Source organism: Tachypleus tridentatus, chromosome 13 (assembly GCF_004210375.1).
Source record: "Tachypleus tridentatus isolate NWPU-2018 chromosome 13, ASM421037v1, whole genome shotgun sequence".
Lineage (NCBI taxonomy): Eukaryota > Metazoa > Arthropoda > Merostomata > Xiphosura > Limulidae > Tachypleus > Tachypleus tridentatus.
In genome coordinates this window covers 134,255,455-134,280,708 of record NC_134837.1, presented here as the reverse complement: position 1 = coordinate 134,280,708, position 25,254 = coordinate 134,255,455, and the positions used below count along the sequence as shown (strand labels likewise).

The window sequence follows — 25,254 nt, the reverse complement described above, 5'->3', positions numbered from 1 at the left end:
TTTATAGTTTATTTGTTGGTCTCTCTTCTCATAGAGCCTCCAATAGGGCTTCAACACAACAGGATCCGTGTTTTCATCTTGATCTTGTGTTGACTAAGGTCTGTCTTTCCTAATCTCTCTGTGTACTTGCAAAGTAGCTCTTTTTCTTCTTTCCTATCAGTTCTTCACTTATGTTTACATCCTTGTACATCTCATCTCCACCCAGTGGTCTTGGGTTTAGCAGGCCTTTTTCTGCTATGACAAAGTCAATGTCTTCTGGTTCTTCTTCTCTCTGAATAGCTCTTCTACAGATTGGCATGGTAGACCTTGATCATCCCATCCACTTTCACCTTGTAGTGCATTCTGTTGATCACTTCCTGTACTGTTAAAGGTCCTTTCTACTGCCAGGTGAGTTTGTTGTTGACTGTGGGTAGCAAAACTAAAATCTTCTTTCCAACCTTGAAACATCGACCCTTGGCCTTCTTGTTATTAGAGGTTTGGCTTCCTAAGTAGAACTGCTTTGATAGGTCCAGAATGAATACTCTTCTCCAGTCCTCTATTTTGTAAGAGGCTTGATGTCTTGCTTGACCTTTTTCTCTTGAGTTCTTGTAGAAACCACAGATACTTCATCCATCTTCTTTCTGTCTGGTTTCTTAAAATTCCTACTACCTGGTATGTCTCTCATCACCAAGTCACATAATGGGACTCCTTGTTACACATGGCTTCAGTCTCTCCTACATAGTATGCAGTATATACCTTTAATTTTGCTGTGGGAAATTTTCTTACTGTTTCATCAATTACCACACACAGGTGTACCATGCCCATTATCTGATCATCAGATACTAGACTGGTTCTCATTGCTGCACTACTGCACACAGTGTTGTGTAGATTCTGCACTTTATTGTTCCTAATGTAGCTTTTACCTACTGACATATTGTATTTTGTTGGCACATAATGATATCTCTAACATACTCCAGTCATTACTGGCACTGTTGATGTATTTACTAACCTGAGCCAGCCGTTAGTCATGCACTAATAAATCATGTAAGTGACATTTATTTCTTGTGGTGACTCTGATGAGTTGTCTTGATTCTGTTTCGTTTGGGAGCAGCATCCAAAATGACAGTTGCTTTCTCGTGTTTCTTGCCAGCACTATCTTTGTAAGCAGCTCCATCTGCTTTATGTTGTGATTTTGCTGTTGCTTGTTAGTTATGGATCTGCACTCCTTTGCATTGCAATCTACCCTGTTCTATAACAAATATAGCTTTTCTTCTCCTATATGTCATTTAACCTTCTGTAATCTTTGGTAGACTCTTGTTTCTGGTTAGTCATCAATGGTTGCAACTTTAACTAAATATTCTTGGACTTGCGAGATATATTCCCTCCATCAGCTTCCACGTACTGTTCTGTCAGGTTGATCATCTTGTTCACGTCTTTTGGTGCTCTCTTTGATGTCAGTTGAACACATGAACAGTTCATAATTGGTCCCTAAGAACCATTGTCACACTAACCATGTCAGTTCATCCTGTGAAATATCACCATAGATGTACCACAAACTGAAATACAATTTCTTCAATGTCAGGTTTGACTTCTCTGAACTTCTGATGAAAATTTTCCTAGATAAATACATATCATTTCTGCAAATTCACTTTTAATTTGTCATAGCCCATAGCATCTTCTGACTTCATGCCTGCATATGCTTGTAGATCATTTCTTGTGACAAGTGGACTGAAACAGACTGCAAATCTTTTGTATCATTCCAGGAAAGCATCCATGTCATCTTTCTGTTCATCAACTGGATCAACTGGTCTGAATTCCACTGTCATTCTTAGGTTCTTCTTTCCATTGGGTCAGCTTGATGATCTCATTTGGTACTCTTATTCCTTCTATCTTTATTTCCAGCTTTTCTTTTTGAACAGTAAACAGACAGTGCACAATCCACTTGTTTTAAAATAATATATTCAAAGTGAATTAAATTATGTACAAAATTTCTTTATACTATGGATATCACAGTAACATTTTAAATTCTAAATAATTCTATTTGCTTGTCAAAAAAGACCACTCAGGCTTATTCAGTTACTTTAGAATCCAGTTGATAAGACACTGTTTTTCTCTTATCACAACAGTATCAGTGAATAATTCATTTACACTACCCTGTAGATTACTACAGACAATAAACAGAGAGTGTACAATCCACTTGTAAAATAATATATTGAAAACAAATCAAACAATGTACAAAAATTATTTATACTATGGATACCACAGTTGCATTTTAAATTCTAAATTCTGTCTTTTTTTGTCTCGACTCGAGCTGATTCAGTTAGTTTAGAATCCAGTTGATAAGATGAAGTATTTTTCTATTATCACAACAATATCACTGAATAATTCACTTACACTACTCTGTAGGTTACAACAGTTGTATCCTGAACCTTAAATAGTGTCTGCTTTTTATCAAAGTCCACACAGACAAGTTCAATTACTTTAGAACACCATTTGACAAGTCAAATTATTCTCCTTATCTCTAGTAAACTATGAAACTCACTTTAAAATGTCATCCATTATTGCTAATTACTGACACTCTGGCTAACTTCACATTTTCTTTTCCAAACTAATTTTCTGACTAAATTGTACTTGATATGCACTCAATTCATCACCTGCATTTATATATTTTTTCACTGTGGCCTCAAACATACTCTGAACAACATGATGCAATGATTGTATAATGCTCAGTTAAGATAACAAGAAAAGTCCTGAGATTCGAATAATGTGACATCAATAATATTTGTAAAGCCCAGACAACAATGTAATTGCAAATGCAGTGTATGACTTGTGCCAAGTTAACATAATCAAACTTGTCATAGCTATTGCCTTTGAAATATTTACTTTTAACTTTCTTGTTATGAATAATAAATATTAAGTCAATGAATAAATTAAAAATAACACTAAACAATGTTGTTTATCCAACAGCACACATCCTCTTTATGAGTGATACATAGAGAATAAAGGAAAAAGTAAGAAAAATCATGTGTAAAGGAATGTATACATGCTCTTTTATAATAGATAAAGCTTCAATTACCTTTATAAATATATTCAAGACTTTTTGTTTTGATACCTCAAGAATTAACTATAAACAGTTATTTCCAATGTAAAAGTTGTTCTTAAGACTGGTTGTTACCTTTCAAACCTGTATTGTTTTTTGACATGTTTTTGGCTATCTACAACTGATTCATTTTCATGTATTATAACACCAGATTCAGTCCAAGTTTAGATTGTAAGTAACTTAGTAAGGGAGTGTCTGTAACTGTGTTTCAACTAGTCTGGATGGCATAATATTGTGAAAGTTAAATTAAAATGTAGTTGGTTATAACTGGTGAAACAAAGCAAATTTATCCTGCTTCTTACTCTACCAGTTACTACATTTTACAGTCACAGAGTCAAACAAGCAGATAACACTTTCAGAAAAGTGCAGTTAATTAGTTCCAGTTGTTACCACAACATGGGAGTGATTGTTACATATGCATTACAAAGCAGTATAATCACTGAATATGGCCAAACAATGTTTAGCAACTATTTGTGTGTTTAAACCAGTTTGATGACATCAAAAAACAGCATTCTAAAAAAATAAGTATTAAAACATCAACAATTAGAATAAATTTTTAACATTTATTTTTATTTGTACTTTACAATCAACAACATCTATACTGCTGTAAGTGTTCATAGCCAGTAATACAAGGAAAGGATAATGAATTTGTCTTACCAGTCAGCACTAATTTGATAATTGTGAAGGAAATTTTTCAGCAGATTATTTTTGGTCGTCAGTTACCATGTTTGTAGATGGTTAAGATGCTTGAATTACTTAGCAGTATTTGTCTATATACAAACAGTTACAAATGTATCTTATACTGACTTCTGATTACATCATATTTACTTAGTTAATATACAAAGGATGTTAACAATGTCATAATGCTGGAGTACTTCACAACTAAACTGTCACTAGTTCTTTATCATTGGATTATGTTTTACAGTACAGAAACTAATGTGCTAGTTTTCTTAGGTTGCCCAACATCTTGCTAACACGTATGGAGATCGTGCTTTCACTGTTGCTAAAATGGCAAATCTCACGGGGAAGCGATGGCCTATAGTTGGACGAAGATTACATGAGGAATTTCCATATATTGAAGCTGAGGTAAGAGTATAAAACAGTGTAATCTGGGTATTAACTTTCTGCATCATTTGAACTTTCAGTAATAGCCAAACTAAACTTATTCCAAATCTAAGTTATGGCATTTATTAAACTTGTTTTTGGCTTTACAGTACTAAAAGTAACTTAAATGCAGAACCCCTTGATTTCAGGCCTCAGTTTTTGTATGAACAAGATGTCTTTTATATGTCATTGCCCCTTTTTAAGACCTTAAACTTAGTTCAGGGCTGTGTGTACATTATAAGAGGGAAAGTCAAATTTTACTGCAAAAAAGTGAGTGGTGGGTACTGTTGACTAGCTGTCCCTCTTTAAGTCTTAAACTGCAAATTAGGGATGGGTCTGTACACACAGCTTTTGTGTAGCTCTGTACAGACATTTAAAAAACCTTTCACAAAACGTAGATGGATTATTTAACATTGGTCTGTGACTTACCTTGTAACACATCCTTACCTCTACATAAATAAGAATATATGATTTTAAAAAATTATTTTCCACTTATTTGATACATTTGAAGATAGTGCAAAATGATTTTAACAGTGACTCCTGGTTATTGACAGGTTCGATATGCTCTCAGGGAATATGCTTGTACCGCAGTGGATGTAATAGCCCGTCGACTTCGATTGGCTTTTCTAAATGTGCAAGCAGCTGAAGAAGCACTTCCAAAGATTATTTCCATCATGGCTGAAGAACTTCAGTGGAATAAAAGTGAACAAAAGGTCAGATACGTTTTTCAGTGTCACTGTAACTGTCTCAGTTTTTATTCGTATCTGTTGTATTTTAATCATCATACCTATAGAGGCAAGAGAAAACTGTACTGTATGTGGTATTTATCATAATGAATTAGTCTATAAATGGTAAATAATTGTCTTGTTATTTGGACAATTGAAAGTAGTTGGACTTGGAGTACTAAGATTTTCAGAAGCTTTTAATAAGATAGCATTAAGATATTAGGTAAAATAAGTGCACTAGTAGAGGTTGGGTAAGGAAAAGCTAATTAGATCGTATGTTGGTTGGATAAGAGAGAGCAAAAGATTGTTATTAATGAGGTTCATTCAAACTAGATCATTGTTACTAATGCAGTACCTCACAAGTCAGTACATGGTCCATGCTTTGTCTTATTTACATTTTTACTGAAAGGAGCACAATGAGTAAAGTTCACCAGTGACAGTAAACTCTTGAGTATTTATAGTTGTCCTGAAATACTAAAGAATGCTTTGAATCAGTTAATAAGTTGGACAAATGTTTGGCAAATGACTTTTAATTACACTAAGTGTAAAGTAATACAATACAATTATCATAATTTGGATCACACATTTAATATAAACAGAAACCCACTCAATATATATAGGATGTCTGAAGAAAAGGATCTTGACATGGTTGATAAATCACTCATACCATTAGAACAGTGCTTTGTTGTTAGTAATAGGTTACTTATAATAAACATGTTGATTACAAGTAAGTTCATTAATTATCTGTAATTCTCTTCACACAAAGAATTGTGACTCACTTGGAATACTGTAAACAATGTTGGTATCTTTATGAATTAGAGATAACAGCTAGGAAAGGTTAGGGAATGGAGGGTTGTCTTGTAAGGATGGGTTACATATCACATTTTCTTTTGAGAAAAGAACTGTAAAAGGTGATCTTATGGAAATGTACAATATTGTTCACGAAATGGAAAGAATAAAAAAACTGATTTCTTTGTATTATATTCTGTAGGTAACAAAACAAGACAAAGTACATAAGATAGGGAAAAGACAGGCTCTTCTTCGTAGCTCTATATCTAACAACGTGATTGACATACAGAATATGTTTCCATGAGCAGTAATGGAAGCTAACACTTTACAGAAATCTGAGAGAAGGAATCACTGATTTCCGGTCAAATAGAGGGTGGGCTTAAAGTTGTACTATTCACAAGTGGATTTGCAAGGACAACTGTGAAGGGCCATTTGGTCCTTTTTTGTCTTTGTGTTTAGTTAGTTGTTTCTTGAGCTATGAAATGTGGTTTATCAAGAAGTATAGCTCCATAATTTTAATTTATACTGAAATTCTCTGAATGACTTTGAAAAAAGATTAAGAATCTGATGAATAACAAAATGGTTAAAATTATATTATTAACTGTGATCTGTGATTTAATATGATAAGTTGTCATTTTCATACAATTAAACAAACTTTGTTTCCTAGCCATGTTGAATTACTGTCTTTAAAAATCTAAAAGATGTTTATGTAGTGTTACAGATTGGAAATGCTGTTTTTATAAATACAATTGAGCTGTTGTATCTAGGAGTTTTGTTGTGTTAAAAAAAAAACAACTTATCCTTTGGTCAACAACTATGCCAAATTAAACCTATACTCTCATCTGTAAGCTTTAAACTTGTGCATTAATCCTTGAGAGTTTTAGCAAATTGTGTCCTTCTTCTCCTGATCATCCTTTAAGCTACTTCAAACCATTTTTATCTTCAACCAAACCACCTCTCCTTCCCTTCTTTTCATTCCATCCTATCTCACAGCTTCCTCCACTTCTACTTTTAATTTTAATGTTTTTTGTTTAGAGCTACATCAAATAATTCAGTATCTACCATACCCTCCTGTAAGACCATCATTTTCTTTGATTAGAATCAAACTTTAATTCCTTGAGCAGAGCTGAAAAGAAACAAATGTTTCCAAGCTACCCTGGATGATCTGGCAAGCTCCTGCAGAGCTTGTGAGATAACAAGACAGTAACACAGAACATAAAAAGTGATGAAGCATCAAGCTTGTATAAGCTATAAAAAAGGAGTAATTCTTATCACAGTCATCATTGGAAAGTAAATTATTTTTTTCTTGTGCTAATTAGTTAAGATTTTATATGTTAATTTTGCTACTTTCTTAAATTACACAACAAATTAACTGGTCAAAGAAGAATGAGTGTCAGTGGCTGAAATGATTAAAGACAAATCTGGGGAAAGAACTTATTTTAACTTTTAAGAAAATAATCCCTGTTTGAATAATGTATTGCTTTAACCATAGAGGCAGCCTGGGAACTAACACATCCTTAAGGTCATAGCAGTTTTGGTTGGCTGTATTTAGAGATAGAGAAAAGGGTAACTTAATAATGATACTAAAACTAATTTGAGGTAAATCAGTTGAACTATTTGCAAAACTTACTTTTTTTTCTCTATTTGTACATGACCCGGCATGACCAGGTGGGTAAGGCACTTGACTCGTAATCCGAGGGTCTTGGGTTCAAATTCCCTTCGCACCAATCATGCTTGCCCTTTCAACCATGGAGACTTTATAATGTGACAATCAATCTCACTATTCATAGATGAAAAGAGTAGCCCAAGAGCTGGCATTTGGTGATGATGACTGGCTGCCTTCCCTCTAGTCTTACACTGATAAATTAGGGATGGCTATTGCAGATAGTCCTCATATTGCCTTGAGCGAAATTCAAACCAAACCAAACTATCTGTATAGATGAGGAAGCTCTGTGTGTATTTACATACCAATTAGAAATGAATAAAAAACCTATAACCCAAACACTTTTTAAAGGTGTACTTTTCTTCTTCAGAGGCAAACATTTTTATTAAAACTTCTTAAACCTGCATGTTTTTCTAACATTATATTTGTATACCAATTGTTATTTTTATGCCTCTACTGTTTGTGATGTGAATAAATCTAAAAAAAAAATTATTTACAGAACATTTCAGAAGCTATAAGGGATGAAATATCTAGTATTCTAACTGACTTTCAAAAAGGGTCGAGTCAATACTTGTAGTTGGTAGGGACATATTTCCATCTCAGATGTGGTAATCTTACAGTAGTTTTTGGTCTTTAACAGTCACTGTGGCATAGTTAGGCTACAGGTTAGTGAGTACCAACAATACACCAGTAAATACAGTATTTTTTGAGGAAGCCAAGAAAGATCAATGATTAGTGTTGATTTTTATATGTCCAAACACTGCTTGAAATGGTTATGATGTAAAGGAAGCCCATAAAATTCTTTATTCTTTAACACATTGTCTTTTTTATGTCTGTCTTTTTTGTAGCTTTGCAAGAAAATTCTTAAAGAAAGATTAGGGTCAGTCTCAAGACATCAAGAAAAAAATGTGGAGTTGTTTTGTGTTTTTTGGATTTATAAAACTAGAAATAAAATATCTTGTAGATTCACAGTTGTGTAGGAAATCTGATGGTGAGACTTGTTTGTATTTATTTATGTGGCTAAGTTTTTTAAGTGATTTATAAGATTTTATTTCTATCCCTTCATTAACTTGTCATATGGACTTTTATCAAATGTTTGCTTAAAAGGTATTATATTGCAGCATCAGCATGAACTGGCTCTAGAATTTCTACAGAAGGAAATGGGACAGCAAGTAAACAAAGCCTCAAGACAGGTGGCTCCAATCAATTTTACTGGAGAGGAAATAAAAATGTACATTAAACAATTCCAGTCCATAGACAAAGAAAAGAAAGGCTTCATTAGTGTGAATGATCTCAGACGTACTTTGAAGGTAAGTTCCACATGTGGTTGTTTTTCTTAACAAGGATTTAATGAGGCACTGTTGTTATACCTGATTGTGAGGAAATGTAAAGAAAATGTAATTAAACACAGTACAAATTAATTTATCAATTAATTCAGTCAGATGTGACTTGTTTAAGTAATTGAGTTTTTTTTATCCATCTTAAGATCTTAAAATGTTTTGAATTATTAAGATAACATTTGAATATTTTGTTATCAGGTATTCTGAGTAAAAATAATTAAGAGTGTATAGAAAAAAATAAATGTATCACACACATTTTACCTGTTATGTTCAATGACACTGACGTCTTTCACTCGATAGAGCTATTTGTGCCAGTTGAGATACAGTAAAAGTACGTTATGTAGTGTAGTTATCAATAGAAATGTTCTATTCTTAAAACATTTTACTGTTTAGAATTTTCTCTTAATTCAAAAACGTTTTTAGATCTTAGTGTACATACAGCTTTCTTTACAGGTCATTTTTATTTGTGGATAAAGCATTTTTGAAAAAAAATAAATGAAAAGCAAGTTTAAAGTTTCTGTTGGTTAATTTAATGCTCTTAGGTCTAAAATACATGTTTTGTGGTGTAGAATACAATTATTGATAGAAATATTGCATGACCCATGAGCCAGTGAAATAAGTAAACTTGTACTATTATCAATTAAATAAATAAATCATTAAACATGTACCATTACCAGTCAAGTAAACAAATCATTAAACATGTACTGTTACCAATCAGATAAAGAAATCATTAAATGTGTACCAATACCAATTAGGTAAACAATTCATTAAACTTGTACTGTTATCAGTTAGGTTAATAAATCATTAAACATGTACCATTACCAATCAAGTGAACAAATCATTAACAATAGATCATTACCAATCAGGTAAAGAAATCGTTAAATGTGTACCATTACCAGTCAATTATACAAATAATTAAACTGTACAATTACCAGTCATGTAAAAAAAATAGTTGAAATTATGAAAGTTGATTTGCTTGGATGGATTAAATAACTGAATAATGTAAGGTAGATACATGTACTGGTTTATATAATGAAAAAGACATAATTTTAATAATCTAGTGCATTAAATCAAAACTTTCTAAGAAATAAATTATTTGGATATACATGTATATGTGTGTGTAAAGCACAGCCTTTTATGTTAATTTGGACATTTTCATTAAATTTTTATGTTTGATGTATTAGAGCTGAGATGTGTTATATTAAATGTGGTTTTCTTCTCTTTTTACAATATATTGTAGTGCTTGGTTTGTTTAGACTAAAATGTGATATATTAATATATTTTGTTAAGTTTACAGTTTATTACAGTGATTGGTCTGTTTGGGCTAAAATGTGGTATGTTAATGCATTTTGTGTTTACAGTGTATTACAGTGGTTGGTATGTTTGAACCAAAATATAGCATATCAATGTATTTTGTTAAGTTGACAATATATTAGTGCTTGGCTTGTTTGGGTTGAAATGTGGCATATTAGTGTATCTTGTTATGTGTACAGTATATTAGTGGATTGGTATGTTTGGGCTAAAATCTGTATTAATGTGTTTTGTTAAGTTCACAAAGTATTACAATGTTTGGCTTGTTTGGGCTAAAATGTGGCATATTAATGTTTTTTGTTAAGCTCACAATGTATTACAGTGCTTGGTCATTTGGGTTAAAATGTGGTATATTAATGTATTTTGTTAAGCTCACAATGTATTACAGTGCTTGGTCATTTGGGTTAAAATGTGGTATATTAATGTATTTTGTTAAATTTACAATGGTTGGTCTGTTTTAACTAAAATCTGGTTTATTAATGTATTTTAAGTTTACAGTGGTTGGTCTGTCTTGGCTGAAATGTGGTATATTAATGTATTTTGTTAAACTTAGTGTTTTACAGGAGTTTATCTGTAATGTAATATATAATGCTCAAGTTTTTTAGTTCCTACAATGTACAGTTTATCATTTGCTGTAATTTTCAAGATTTTAGTTACAGTAACATTTAAGTTATCAGTTTCTGTAATGTTAACATTTTAGAACTAGGTAGCAGTTTAACACACTTAGATCTGTATCAGTTTGTTTTGTATGTATCCATATAAATGACTCTAAACGTAAAAAATTAAAATTTAGTTAAGTTTTGTGAGCCTAACTCTGGGCTAGCAAAGGCTTTTCATTTACTATGGAATGAGTTTTTTTCATTTTGTAAAATACTAACCTTGTATTGGAAATTAAGGATTCTGAGAGAGGTGTAAAACAAAAAGACAAATCAAGCCTGATTGTGGACTTCTGAGCAGTAAAGAGCAGTTGGAAAATATTGATACTAATAGGTAGGAAGTGGTAGCAAATCAAATTGGGTTGGTCATATTTCAGAAGGTGTTGTAAGGAATGACCCTAAAGATAAGGAAGTATTAAAAAAATCATACTTGGTCAATCAAGCTTCACCAATGAACCACTGGAGTAAGTGTTGACACCAAGAAAAAATGGCAAATCAAATATTAAAGTATGAAATAAGTTTTTAGTGTGTATTCCCTCCCCATATATATATATATTCTGTCATCTTAATTCATAATGTATTTATTTAAAAGTTAAATAACCCCACATTTGTTATTTTGCCTGTAGACAGCAATATTATTTATTAAACATTGACTCCTCTTGTGACCCAGCCTTTTAAATATTGATAAACATACCTCATTCATGGTTGCAAAGATGGTTTTTAAGAGAAACTGCATTGTTGTATCCTTTAGAGCTCTGGTGAGAAGATTCCTGAAGACACGCTTCATGAAATTCTAAACGAAGTGGATCTAAATAAAAATGGACAGGTGGAGTTAGAAGAATACTTAGAGGTGATTTCATTTTGTTTAGTTTTTGATTTTTTTCAGTTTTTATTGTTTCATTTTCTGTTAATTTTTGTATGTTTCTTAGTTAAAAAGTGTTTTTATTTTAAGTTAGCTAATCACTAATTGGCTCACAAAGTAACTACAACCAATGGCCGTCATAAAGCTCCAAACAACCTTAAAAAGTACAAAGAGAAAGTATATTAAATGTGAATTTACTTGTTCTCTTCAAATGATGATTCTGAAATGGCACTGCCTTTCTCACTCCAAACTATCTTGATCCTGGTATACCCTCTAAGCATTTCTAAAAATAATTTCTCTACAATGCACCAAACTTTATACTCCATCAGTTTTGAACAAATTGAGAACAAGTGCTGATCATGTGACTACTCTTCATGAATTTTAGTGCACCATCTATATTGGCACATCTGACTCCCTTTTGCCTTCTCAGAATTTTATATATTTCTACTTCTTGTGTTTGATTTTCATTGTTTCAACTCATTTGTTTTAAAAATAATTCTGTTTTCCAAATTTGAATTTCTTCATATGAATTGAAAACTTAATATGGCAGATGATGAAATTCTCATCACAAGTCAACACTGTAATGACACAAGTCCCCAGGTTTCAGGGTTGACAATGTCTGCTGGGGAAGTACAGGCTTTAATTTGAGGGAAGTTTATGTCTTACATTCAACCAATGATTTTTTCCTTTCATATTACCATTTGTAAGGAATGATATAACTACTAAGTGAATATTTCTTTCTATGGTGTCTTCCATCTTTTACTACATGTCTGTGCAATCTCTTGGATTTGGTATTATTCTATTCCCCAAGAGACCTGTGGTAAGTTTTTGAGCATGTATTCCTCACTTCAAGTAGGAATACATATGTTTAACATGTGTTTCGTTGAGTGCTATACACTTTTTTTTGACTGTCATTTTCACTTGTTGAGCTTTCGGACTCTCCTTTTCACTGACGACTTGCTCCTTGCCTCTTCTTGTGCCTAATCAGTTAATCATGCCTACTTTCTTCATTGGGAAGCAAACTGGGTGGGGCTTTCTGATCCACTTGGAAAAATCCATTCTTAATCCCAATCAGTATTGATTGCTATGTGAAAAGTATACATGTTCAAGAAATAGTGTTGATCCCATTGGTGTGCTTTTTTTTTTATATTCTAGCACACCTGTTCTTTCAGTACAGTCTCTTTCCGCCTGATTTGAGATTGGTGAGCTTTCATGTCTCTCACTTTAGCGATGTGGGATTTTTATCTGGGGTGAGTGGAAGGAGTAGTGTTTCAGGAGTTAGCATTTTCTTACACTGAAAATGTATTTCTGATAGATACTTACCTCCACTTGCCACCCTTCCTCCCCACTATGTTGACATTTTTTATGGTTTGTACCTACAAATTTTTTAATGTGAAATTTGTTCTAGAAAAGCAAAGTTTACTAGTATAAATGGCACAATACAATTGGTGTAGATTAGTCACATGAACAGCTCATGTTCTGAAATGGCACAATACAATTGGTGTAGATTAGTCACATGAACAGCTCATGTTCTGAAATGGCACAAAACTAATAAGAGTATAAACACTGATATGCTTTATCAACATATATTCATAGCATTGCTTAGAGGGCAAACCAGGGTTGAGATAGCTTTGTGTGAAAGGATCTAAATATCTATTGGAAATACATTTGCAAAGTAAGAAAAGGTTAGCATCTTCTGCTTCATTGTTTAACTAGCTGGCTGAACCTTATGGGGTGTTATTCAATTACTTCCAGAAATATCACAAACAGCAAAAATACAAGACTGAAGATTCAAAGCAATCTTTTGTTATATATTTTTTTCTTCTGGTATATTGATTTATGGTATTAAAGGTTACCAATCAGTTTATATTTTTAAATGTTTTATTTTTAATGTATATTTGATTTTGAATGGTTTTAGTTTTGGTTTATATATTTCTATCTGTCATATCTATCCATGCCTTTTACCATTTTGATTTGTTGATGTTTACGTTGGTATTCTCCAGACTATAAAATAGGGTACTACCAATGCCTGTATGCTATAATAATTATCTACTGTGAGTTAACCTAGCATGTACAGCTCTCAAATTTTGTTGTAGTTGGCAGTGTGATATAGAGTAATGATTCTCACCAAGTGGACTGGGAGGCATGTAGTTGTGGGCACCCTCAGGCTGGGTCATTTATGGCTGCCTAAATTAACAGCTACACATGGAGGCCTTTACTCTTGTGTGAAATGACTTAAGTGGGACTTGAGGTGCAAATGGTTGAGAAACTCTGCCATAAAGTAAACCAGTCAGTGTTTGTGTAATATTAATATAACTGTAAACTTATAAGAGTATGTCAACTGTCTCCTCTCTTCAAGATTTTATTACATAGAATATAAATTCATTTCCAAGTTAGACTGCAAATCTATATGGAATGGTTCTGGTGACAAAACCAAAGAACACCTGTATTTTATCACTATAGTACTAAATAACTAAAGTATGTAACAGAAAATAAACATTCAATGATGAAACTGGGTTTAGTAATCAGTGTAAGAAAACAAGAACAAATACTTAGCTGCTGAGGTAACACCTGATTTTCAGAACACTGAAGTTCTAATCCATAACTAGTTGAGCACTTCATTAAAATTATTCTCCAATAACACCTAAAATGACTTCAGAAAATAAAATATTTCATGCTGAACAAGACGTATGGCCCGTAGATACTATGCTGCAAACAAGTAATGTTATACCACTGTTGAAGTTATGTCAAAAACAAGTAATAATTTTGTGTCAAACATCATACGGAAGCTAAGCTGCAAAGAAGTAATGATTTTATATAAAACACTATAAGAAAAGCAATGTCACTAACAAATAATGATTTTGTGACAAACATCATATAGAAGCTATGCTACAAACATGTAATAATTTCTTGTCAAACAGCATATGAAAGCTATGCCATAAACAAATAATGATTTCACAACAAACATTATATAAAAGCAATGCTACAAACGTAATAATTTCTTGTCAAACAGCATATGAAAGCTATGACACAAACAAATAATGATTTCACAACAAACATCATATAGAAGCTATGCTACAAACATGTAATAATTTCTTGTCAAACAACATGGAAAAGCTATGCTGCAAACAAATAATGAATTCACAACAAACATCATATAAAAACTATGCTACAAACGTAATAATTTCATGTCAAACAGCATATGAAATCTATGCCACAAACAAATAATGATTTCATGACAAACATTATATAGAAGCTGTTCTACAAACATATAATAATTTCTTGTGAAATACCATATGGAAGTTATACTCTAAACAAATAGTGATTTCATGACAAACATATAGAGGCTATTCTACAAACATGTAATAATTTCTTGTCAAACACCATATGGAAGATATCCTCTAAACAAGTAATGATTTCATGACTTGTGAAACTTGTACTACAACCTAGTAACAATTTCATGAAAGTATGTGAAAGTTATGCTAGAAACAAGTAATTATTTCATATTGAACATCAGAAAATTTATGCCACATACAGTTAATTATTTCATGACAAACAGAGTGTGAAGGCTATGCTACAAACAGTTAGGTCCCCTGCTGATACAGTGGTAAGTCTGTGGATTTTACAATGCTAAAATCATGGTTTCGATTCACCTTGGTGGACTCAGCAGTTAGCCTAATGTGGCTTTGCTATAAAAAAACACAAACCAACAAACAATTAGTGATTGTAAAACACACAGTATATGAAGAATGTGCCACAAACAAGTGATTATTTCACGTTAAACAATATGTGAATGTTGTTCAGTATACAATTAAAGCATTTTTAGTTGTGGTAACTTACTAACTTCGTTAATTTCTATAATACCCTTTTTGCTTTATTGTTATTATTTATAGAATGAAATGTCCATTGTTCTAATTACAGCCTTAGTCTCAGCCAGTTTCTTTACTTGTTATATCTATAGGTCAGTTTCTCAGGGTTCCTATGTGTGTTAAGATGCACTATATTTGTTTTGTGTTTATAGTGGACATTTCCAGTGATTTTCATTAAGTTTCTATGTTCTTTCGGTAATCGTGTTCCATATCTATAGTGGATAGTTTAAGGAAGTTGTTTGACATGTGAATATTCTTTCAGTATTCATGTTCCATATCTAGAGTGGATAGATTTGGTAAGTTGTTTTAAGTGTGAATGTTCTTTCAGTATTCATGTTCCTTATCTGTAGTGAATAGTTTCAGTAAGTTGTTTTAAGTGTGAATATTCTTTCAGTATTCATGTTCCTTATCTGTAGTGAATAGTTTCAGTAAGTTGTTTTAAGTGTGGATATTCTTTCAGTATTCATGTTCCATATCAGTAGTGAATAGTTTCAGTAAGTTGTTTTAAGTGTGAATATTCTTTCAGTATTCATGTTCCTTATCTGTAGTGAATAGTTTCAGTAAGTTGTTTTAAGTGTGAATATTCTTTCAGTATTCATGTTCCATATCAGTAGTGAATAGTTTCAGTAAGTTGTTTTAAGTGTGAATATTCTTTCAGTATTCATGTTCCATATCTGTAGTGAATAGTTTCAGTAAGTTGTTTTAAGTATAAATGTTCTTTAATTATTCATTTTCCATGCCTATAGGAGATAGTTGTAATATGTTGCTTTAAATTTTAGCATTCTTTTGAAGTTCATTCATCTTATTTTTTGGTGTAAGTATCATACAGACATGAACTTGCTTGTGTATTAGCTGAGATAAAAGCCCAAAGAAGATAATCTTAGATGATTTCTTTCTCTAGCTCATGTGTTCAATCAAGACAGGAAGTGTGACCCAGAGTCGACTGGCTAAAGCAGTGGAAATAGAATATCAACACAGCCTTCAAGTTCCTGTTGAAAGGAGTGGGGGTGGGGTTTAAACCCTGAAATAAATTTGAAATTCTTGAAGTGTTCTAAACTATTTCTTTTTTCTGGCTTATTTAACATTTTTTCAAGAAACCTTTTTTTTATATCAGAAAGTTAGGAAGTTGTGTAGAAATAGACTCGGATATATTGTTATCAAGATAATTTTTTGGTTTATTATTTTTACTTTTTTACCTCGTTATTAATATAACTCATGAGTATGAAACAGTCTTTATTTTTTCAAATGTTGGAATTAACTGGGAACCAAGAGTTTTAGTAAATTTTATGTTGATTCTGTGTTTCAAGTGTAACGTTAACATTTAATAGGAATTTTTTGTGATATTCAGATCTGTTGAGTATATATGCTAGGTAGATGACAAATTGGATGTAATGTTTGTGCACTTATTAACTAAATTCCTATGATTTATAGTTGTCCCAGTTGTTGTATACTTACTTTTAGGCATATACTTCTTTGTTTGTCAGGAGGAGGTATTGTGAAAAAAAAAAAGAAAGCTACTTAAAACCTGATGGTATGTTGCAATGGACAAAACTCTCTTGTTGTCATATTATTGGGGATGAATTCAAAGTTGAGCTCCAGTATGGAATAATTTAAAAAAAAACTTATACATTTTGATTTCTCCACAATACAATATACAGTTGTAACAATCACTATTTTTTGTAACTCCAATTAAAAGATCTAAAACAACTGATACCCAAATACTGAACTATGGAGTCAGAGTGAAAAATGATGTCAATGAAGCATTAAGTCTCTCTTGAATAACGTCTGATTACCCTACTGAATTGTCCATAACTCCTAAGGAAAGTCTGTAGTTCTAGTACACTTAAAAGGAAAGCTTAAAACTCTGAAAACTTCCCAAGTAAAATGTCTGGTTCTTCTAATATCATCTGCAAAGCTCAAAACTCTTAATCATTTTTTTTAAATTTTAAATGATAAGTAGGACTGGCACCATAAATATAAGTAAAGCACATTATACTAGAACTGTCTTATACACCTTGAATTTTAATTACCTCAATGACCACTCACTAGTTAGATCAAAATTAACATTTAAAAATAATTTTGCATAAAACAAACATTAGGAGTAAACTAAAAGTCAAGTTTGCAAATGTTTGATGGAAAAGAATTTGGCAAAGGAAGAATTGGTATAACACGAACTGTACTTACTTGTCTCTGTTAAGTCTAAGCCAATTGCTAAAGTCATCCTTTCAAAACATTTTTCAAAGCTTATGATTTTAGTAACAAGAGGTGCCAAATTGATATTGTGCAGGTAGTAGCACTGCCTATGCAGGGATGTCTTGAATTGTTCATAAAAATGGTATTTAAATATCTCCTCAGTACATCATAAGAACCTTACAGTACTGTAGAGTGTGCTTTTTTATAAGAATTTATATAATGACCACGTCACAAGTTCTGAGAACGTCTGTAAGTATATTAGTAAAATATTAGAATTTCTTGTTCTTTGTTCAGCTTCTTGTTTGTTACAAGATAACTCAAAAACCAAAACATTGATGTTAACCAGTTTTCTGAGATAACAGTTTTTAATGGAATATCCACTTTTGTAAGTATTATTAACCAGTAGTAGTAATTTTTTAAGAAATCATAATTCTAGGGTAAACAATGTTATCATTACCCCTTGAAATTAGCTTTATTACAGAGGTTTGCTGTTTTTTTTAAACTAATAGATAAGCAATCAATATTACCATTGGAACCTTATTATGTTTGAACTTGGTTAGCAATACAAATTTCCTATGTCTATTGAAACCCTGGATTGAAAAAACAAGTAAATAAAATACGTTGTTTTTATTGTTTTTGAAGGATTGGTATTAGCCATCCATACATTTACTTCCTTTTTTGAAAAATTTTTTCTCCACTTATTTAAGAGTGGAAGTGCAGTGTGATGAGAAAAGTAAAAAAAAACATGTAGATTTAATGTCACAGCAAAGTCTGTAGTTCTTGTAAACTTGCAAGGAAACTCTGATAAATTCACAAAGAAAGCATTTATATCTACTAAACTGTAGGGAAAGCTTGTAATTTTTGTACTCCAGTGGAAAGCTTGAAACTGTGATAAATTCCCAAGGACAACAAGTAACTCTTCTACACTCTCAAGTTGGTAGATCTTATGAATGTCTTGTAATACATGAAGAAAACCAGGTAAAAATTAAAAATATTGCAAAATATACTTTAACTGTAGTGGCTCATTTATCATGTGATATCATTTGTAACAGTTTTATTTTAAATAGTGTATATGGGACTGGGGTTTCACATTTCTAGTCTTTGTCATGTGATATCCTGTCAGTTGTGGCATTTAACTGACACTTATTTCTTAAGCTTGTATTTATGTCATAAGATTTTTCATGAAATCCATTGTTTAAACTATCTTTTAGAAGTGATGTTTATCATTTTGCTGAGACAGAGGTAGTCAATAGGATCATATCTTAGGTCTTTATAACGATGAATAATGTTAACAAAAATATGTGCTTCTTTGAAGATTTGAGAAGTCTTTTCAACCACTTATAAAATATTTAGTGTTGTGTAATAGGAGATAGTAAGAGCTCTCTAAAGTTCATAATTCATATCTAGTGTAAACTAAAAAGTTCAGGTACATTTTATAAATTGTGAGGGCAATTACATCAGGAAATTTTAAAGTTTACTTTATCAAGAGGCTTCAGAAAGTTGCCCTAGTGGTCAATGAAGAAAGCATGTAAAAAAACTGAACTAGTGAAAAGATTTTGGAAATCACTTAATTTATTGAGAAGCTGCTAATGTTTCATAAGTTATATTAATAATTAAGCCTTGAAATTAAAATTCATGTAAAACAATTAAGATGGTTACATAACAGAATTTAAACTTTGATCTTGAATCTTTTGCACTGAAAGTGTACTGAACATGAAAAACGTTTGGTGGTGGTTTTCTTCTTTTGACACTGCTCTAAAGTCAAGCACTACTCATCTAGTTACCTTAAAGTAAGTCTCTGATATTTTTTTTGTACATAAACATGCGGAGTAAACATCTGAAGTAACTTTTGCTCCTTCTCAGTAAAACAGACACAGTTTAAATTCAATATTAATTATACTCTTAAGAAGACTGATGTGACTTTTTAATTTGTAGTGTGTTTAAATTAATGTGAGTACTCGGAAAATACTTGTAATAATTTGTTTTTAAAAATCTCACTGTAACATTGTGAGCAGTTTGTCCACATAATTTACTGAAGAAGTTCTTATATTGTTTAAAATTTTATCCCATTCCTACTCAAGCTTCTTCAAAATCATATGTTGAATAAGGATTTAAAAACATGATATATGAAGGATACTGAAGGTACTATCTGTCTGATAATTTGTAGGCTTCCTACTATGATGTCCCAGCATTTCTGTTGTTTACTTGTGAAACTTAGAAGTTGGTAATTCAGGTTAAAATAATTGGTGTGTCTTTTACATTAATCTATCACACTGTTGATTTTTTTTTCTGCTGTCTGTGTTACTTTAAAAATTGTTAAAATGAGCAAGTATGTAAGGTTTCATGTATGTTGTGTTCTTGTACTTACTTGTGTCATTGGTTTTCAGGATATTTGTTGAGAAAATAAAGATAGAAGTTTTATATTTACTGTTAATGAATTGGATGTATGTCAATCAACATTTCCTTTATAATGATGTTTGAAGAAACTTTACATACTAATATATATCTGTACCTTGACCAACCTCAATTAAATGTTAGCTCGTTGGTTTTCCATTTTACTGAAGTTCTGAAATTTTTAAATAGAACATTTAAGAAATATTGAGCACTATAAATACAGTCAAAACCTTTCATCAAAGTAGATTTTGAAAAACAGTTCAAGAAATTAATTGAAGCTAAAAAAAGTTTCTTGATGTAATGATTACTTTAGGTGAAGTTTGCATTTTTAATTGTTTGAGGTTAGAATAACTTTGCTATTATTGATTTCATGTGTATTATTTTGTACAAAACTTTAAACTAGTGTAATATTTGTATTTGTTTGATGACCAAATTGTCCCTTCCTTCATTTCTCCTTGTTTGTGTTGTACACTATTATACAATAAAGTTGTTTTTATTATGAAATTGTTTCAACTTAGTTAAAGGTGTAAAGACTAGGAGTTGTTAATCTCTTTTTAGTTGAATCAAAGCTCTTTAATAAAGATACGAGGTCTGTTCAAAAAATACATGGACTGTTTGAATTGCACGGCTCCAGTTGGTTCCAGGGGAATCCGCTTGGTGTCGCTAGGTTCGCACAGATCAGCTGATTAGGACGCCATTTCCCAATTGCAGATATCTTCATTTGTGTATTAGCTATGCGGTTTTAAGTGAAGTGCGAATTTTTCGTTTGGTGGATTTCAGAATTAATGACCTGAAAGAGCAACGACTTGCTGTGAAATTTTGTGTTAAACTTGGAAAATCTGCAACTAAAACTTTTGCTATGCTTAACACGGCTTACGGTAATGTTGCTATGAAGCGTACGGCATGTTTCAAGTGGCATGAATGTTTTAAGGATGGTTGACAGTCCATTGAAAATGATGAGCGTCCTAGACGTCCTTCCACGTCAACTGACGACCCACACGTCGACAAAATCAACACCCTGGTGCAGGCAAATCGACGTCTGACTGTCAGGGAGTTTGCTGAAGAGTGTGGGATATCAGTTGGATCTTGTTACGAGATTTTGACCGAAAAATTGAAGATGCACCGTGTTGCTGCGAAATTTGTGCCTCAGAACTCGTGAGTTTTTGGACAAACATTCGATCACTGTTCTTCCCCACCCCCTCTACTCACCTGACCTTGCTCCTTGTGATTTTTTCTTGTTCCCCAAACTCAAAAGACCCTTGAAAGGAAGAAGATTTGAGACGATTCCCGAGATTAAGGCAAATGCGACGAAGGAGCTGGAGGACATTACAAAAGAAGCGTACCAGGACTGTTTCAACAAGTGGAAACACAGTTGGGATAAGTGTGTGCGTTGGGGAGGAGAGTACTTTGAAGGAGTCCCAGACCTGTAACTTCTAAGTATAGTACATTTTGTTTTATGACGTCAGTCCGCGTATTTTTTTAACAGCCCTCGTATATGTACATATCGTAATATAAACACTTTATTGTAATATACATAATTACAAACCTTTTCCAATCTCTTAGGACAGTCATTGATCAACTTGAAAAAAAACTGAATTAATACACACAGAAATGTGAATGTTTATCAACAAAACTGTTTGAAGCTGTACTGTGTATTAGGCCATAATGATAATATGAAAAATTAGCCTTGGAAGCATTTAAGAAAGACCATAAATGACATCATGTGTGTACGTAAGTCTGAAAAAACAAATGAACTAAGAGGAAAAAAAATACAATTTTACAAAAGGAACACTTTTAGTGAAGAAAACTGTCAACAAGAAAATATAAGTCAAGAAATTCAAAGTAATGATTAAAGTTGTAAAACAATTTGGTCCACCATCAACATCCAACTATCAATACACTTACCCTATGATGTATAAAAGCCAAATGTATTACAAAAATGTATTTACAACCTAAGATGGGTGCCTTGTGCCCAACATTGTTTGCTAGTTTACACTAGCATCATAAATACACAGGTGAAAGTGGAAGAACACACAAGGATAGGAGAACATATTGATGCCATTTACAAACAACAACATGCAATAACTTCAGTTGCAGATAATTTTGTTACTGATTATGGACAAGTAACAATTGACTTGAAACCACCATTCTCTGTAGAATCCTCACCAAAGTCACTAAATACACAGGCAGAAAATTCAAAGAAGCTCTTCTCATTGAACAACTACATATGAATAGGAACAAATGGTGGCACCTGTAATTATAATTGTTTTGACATCTTTTCGTATTTCAATCTGTAACTTGGAAAGAACTTTTATTTACTACAGTTTTTTCAACAATAAGCTTTACTACTTAATTTATCAAATGCATGCCACACACCTGATTAGAATCTATTATTTAAACCAAATGAAGCTTTGTGCTCTGAGTTATAATTTGTGCCTTTGTAGATTACTTCTGAAGATGCTGTAAATTGAAACAATGAGTGTCCAATTAAATAAGAATAAATTTGGTTTAATAAGGTCATTTATTCTTTGTATTTAAGACCAAAAATGACAACATATGAGCATGCATGTCAAATATATTGGTGGCAATTAATAAAGGCCATAAAAGACAGCATAGATGTATTTAAGTGAAATATCTTGGTAACAGTTACCAAAAGCCATAAAGTACACCACAGAAGTACACAAGTCCATGAGTGATAGTGGTACATGTAAGTGAGACACCTGGGAGGCTTTTCAACAAAGGTTTTATATTACACAAACAGAATAGTATAACATGGAATTCATACAAGCTGTCTCTCGTGTTTAAGTCAAATACAATGGTAATAGGTAATACATACAAAAGTAATACAAAATGTACTTTTTAATATGAGGTTTACAGTAGTTTGAGAGTAGTAACACTGTTTGCTAGAAGCCACTTAAAAAATTTTAATTAACTTAGCCTTATTTAATTTTTAATAACCAAACTTCTAAATCACATGTTAAAATTATGTATAATGTGAACTCTCAGTGATAAGGGGAAATATTATCCCTTCCCTAAATTTCAGAACCTTACCATAAAATGCATACTTATAATCAAGTCTATTAGAAAAATGTAATTAAGTTTACAGAAGGCCATTGAAATGCTGTTTTCTATCTTTGAAAATTGTATATGATACTTTATTTTAGAAAAGGGCAAGTTATAGTTTAAGTAAAGAGATATCACATGTACTCAAAAATTATAAACAATTAAAACTGGATTCAAAACACAGTAGGCTTGGCATGGCCAGGTGGTTAAGGTACTCTACTCATAACCTGAGGGTCTTGAGATTGAATCCAAGTCACACCAAATGCTCGATCATTCAGCTGTGGAGGCATTATAATGTGATGGTCAATCCTACTATTTGTTGGTGGTGAGTGGTGATGACTAGTTGCCTTCCCTTTAGTCTTACAATGCTAAATTAGGGACAGCTAGTGCAGATAGCTTTGTGTAGCTTTGCACAAAATTCAAAACAAACTAAAAACAGTATAGAGTAAAACTGTTTTGCATTGTGGTACTCTCAGATAAATTGAATTCTCTGAAATTATAAGATATGTTTAATAATGGGAAGGTCAAAGAAGAAATTTTAAAGTGATTGAAATGTTAACCCTCATCCTCCCAGTGACACAGCAGTCTGTTTGCAGATTTACAACACTAGAAGCCAGGTTTCCATCCCCATAGTGGATAGAGCAAAGATAGCCCATTGTGTAGCATTATGCTTAAACAAACAAACAATTTGAAAACTACTAAGTTTAAGCTTTGTAAGAAATGAACAGATGGACACATTTAAAGGAAAGTGAAAACAGTCTATTACAGACAAAAATGTGTAATTGCATAGATGAGTGGACAGTTGCCTTTGCTAGATCAGTGAATCAGTTATTAGTTTTCAGTCTCAGAATGAATATTTCCTGAACTGAACTATTCAAGTAGAACTCTGAAAGAATAGAAGTTTGATCTTTCCTCTTATCATAGCATCATCTATTACACTGTTCATTCTCTTGGCATTCATTGACTGTAACATACAGTCATGTCTGCTCATCCTGGGAAGGACATTACAATCATTGTATGTGTGATGTTACTGCAATATCTCCTTAGACATAACAAATATTATCTGCTACAGAGAAGAAATGCAACTAGAATGAAACCATTTAAATACTATTCTAGAACACATGTTTGTGTCAAATTACATAGAAATAATCCAAATGTAGTCCTGTATTACTAAATATGGTAGAAAGACATGATATGCCAGCATGTCATACTCTTCTCTTTATTTTTGTTTCAGGCATAACCTCAAGCTGACAGTTAAAATTAAACCCAATAAACTTATCCTTGGCATGATCAAGAAGCACATTGCTTTACTCTGTTTGTCAGAAAAGTTGCATGGCACATGGATGAAACAGCTCTTTAACAAGTGAACCACAAGGAGTAAAACTTTTTTGCTAAACTTGACAATTGAAAACAATGAAGTATACAGTAATAATAATAACAATATATAAAGAAATCAAAAACTTTTAAATAAATGTTATTTTCCAAATTAAAGCATGATTCATCTTAAATAAGAATAGCAAATTATTCACAAAAACAATAAAAACTTAATGTATGTGTAGAAACCACAAAGGAAAATGCAATAAAACTACATATACAGACAAAACTTTTTAAATGTTTAAGTGAAACATATTCACAGAAGAAAACTTGTATTAAGGAGAAAATGTGTCATACTAATATAAACTTTAACATAGAACATGATACAAAAACAATTTTAACAAAGAATACATAAAATAACCTATAACAAAGTCTGTATCATAGAAATGCCCTTTAATATAGGAAAACAATACTCAAACCCTTTAAAATGTAAAATGGAATATGTACAAATAAAGAACAATGTTAATAATCAATGATAAATATAAATACAATGGTTAAGACTAGTGTAGAAGTTAAGTGTTCACAGTTTGTTAGGTGTAATGTTTGGGTTCTATTTGGAAACTTGTGAGTGGCATGTACTTTTAAGGAATGTGCTATTTTTATGTACAGTTTATGAGTTGGAGTCTATCTTAACTGAAGTAGAGGTAATAAATAAAGATAAGTGTAAACTGCAGAAAATGGCAGCAAGAGCTTAAACTTTTACATTAAAGGATGGATCTGTTAACAATGACTTTCAGGAAGTTAGAGAGAGTACTATTACAGTAAAAAATGTGGTGAATTTAATTATAATGAGCCTATTATATTAAAGAAACAAATTTCAGCCCTTGACTTC

The 25,254-nt window shown here is 32.0% G+C and overlaps 1 protein-coding gene and 1 long non-coding RNA gene across 12 annotated transcripts in view; one reads left to right on the top strand and one right to left on the bottom strand.

The window, feature by feature from the left end:
- Positions 1-20,489, top strand: part of Gpo1 (glycerophosphate oxidase 1) — a 70,960-nt gene extending 50,471 nt beyond the window's left edge. For 8 of the 10 annotated variants that reach the window (XM_076481738.1, XM_076481737.1, XM_076481735.1 and 5 more), the window contains 5 exons: positions 4,034-4,165; positions 4,738-4,896; positions 8,482-8,670; positions 11,419-11,517; positions 16,300-20,489. In XM_076481738.1, coding sequence (XP_076337853.1) covers positions 4,034-4,165; positions 4,738-4,896; positions 8,482-8,670; positions 11,419-11,517; positions 16,300-16,416 — 696 coding nt within the window. In that variant the 3' untranslated portion in view covers positions 16,417-20,489. Of the gene's footprint in view, positions 1-4,033; positions 4,166-4,737; positions 4,897-6,796; positions 6,916-8,481; positions 8,671-10,907; positions 11,002-11,418; positions 11,523-16,299 lie in introns of those variants that run through there. The other 2 variants (XM_076481739.1, XM_076481740.1) reach the window with 2 other exon arrangements.
- LOC143239997 (uncharacterized) overlaps positions 1-25,254 on the bottom strand; it is a 38,757-nt gene that overhangs the window by 11,529 nt on the left and 1,974 nt on the right. For both annotated transcript variants that reach the window (XR_013021497.1, XR_013021496.1), the window contains exons 2-3: positions 13,658-13,800; positions 11,362-11,475 (exon numbers count right to left, since the gene is read on the bottom strand). This is a non-coding gene — a long non-coding RNA (uncharacterized LOC143239997). The remainder of the gene's footprint in view (positions 1-11,361; positions 11,476-13,657; positions 13,801-25,254) is intronic.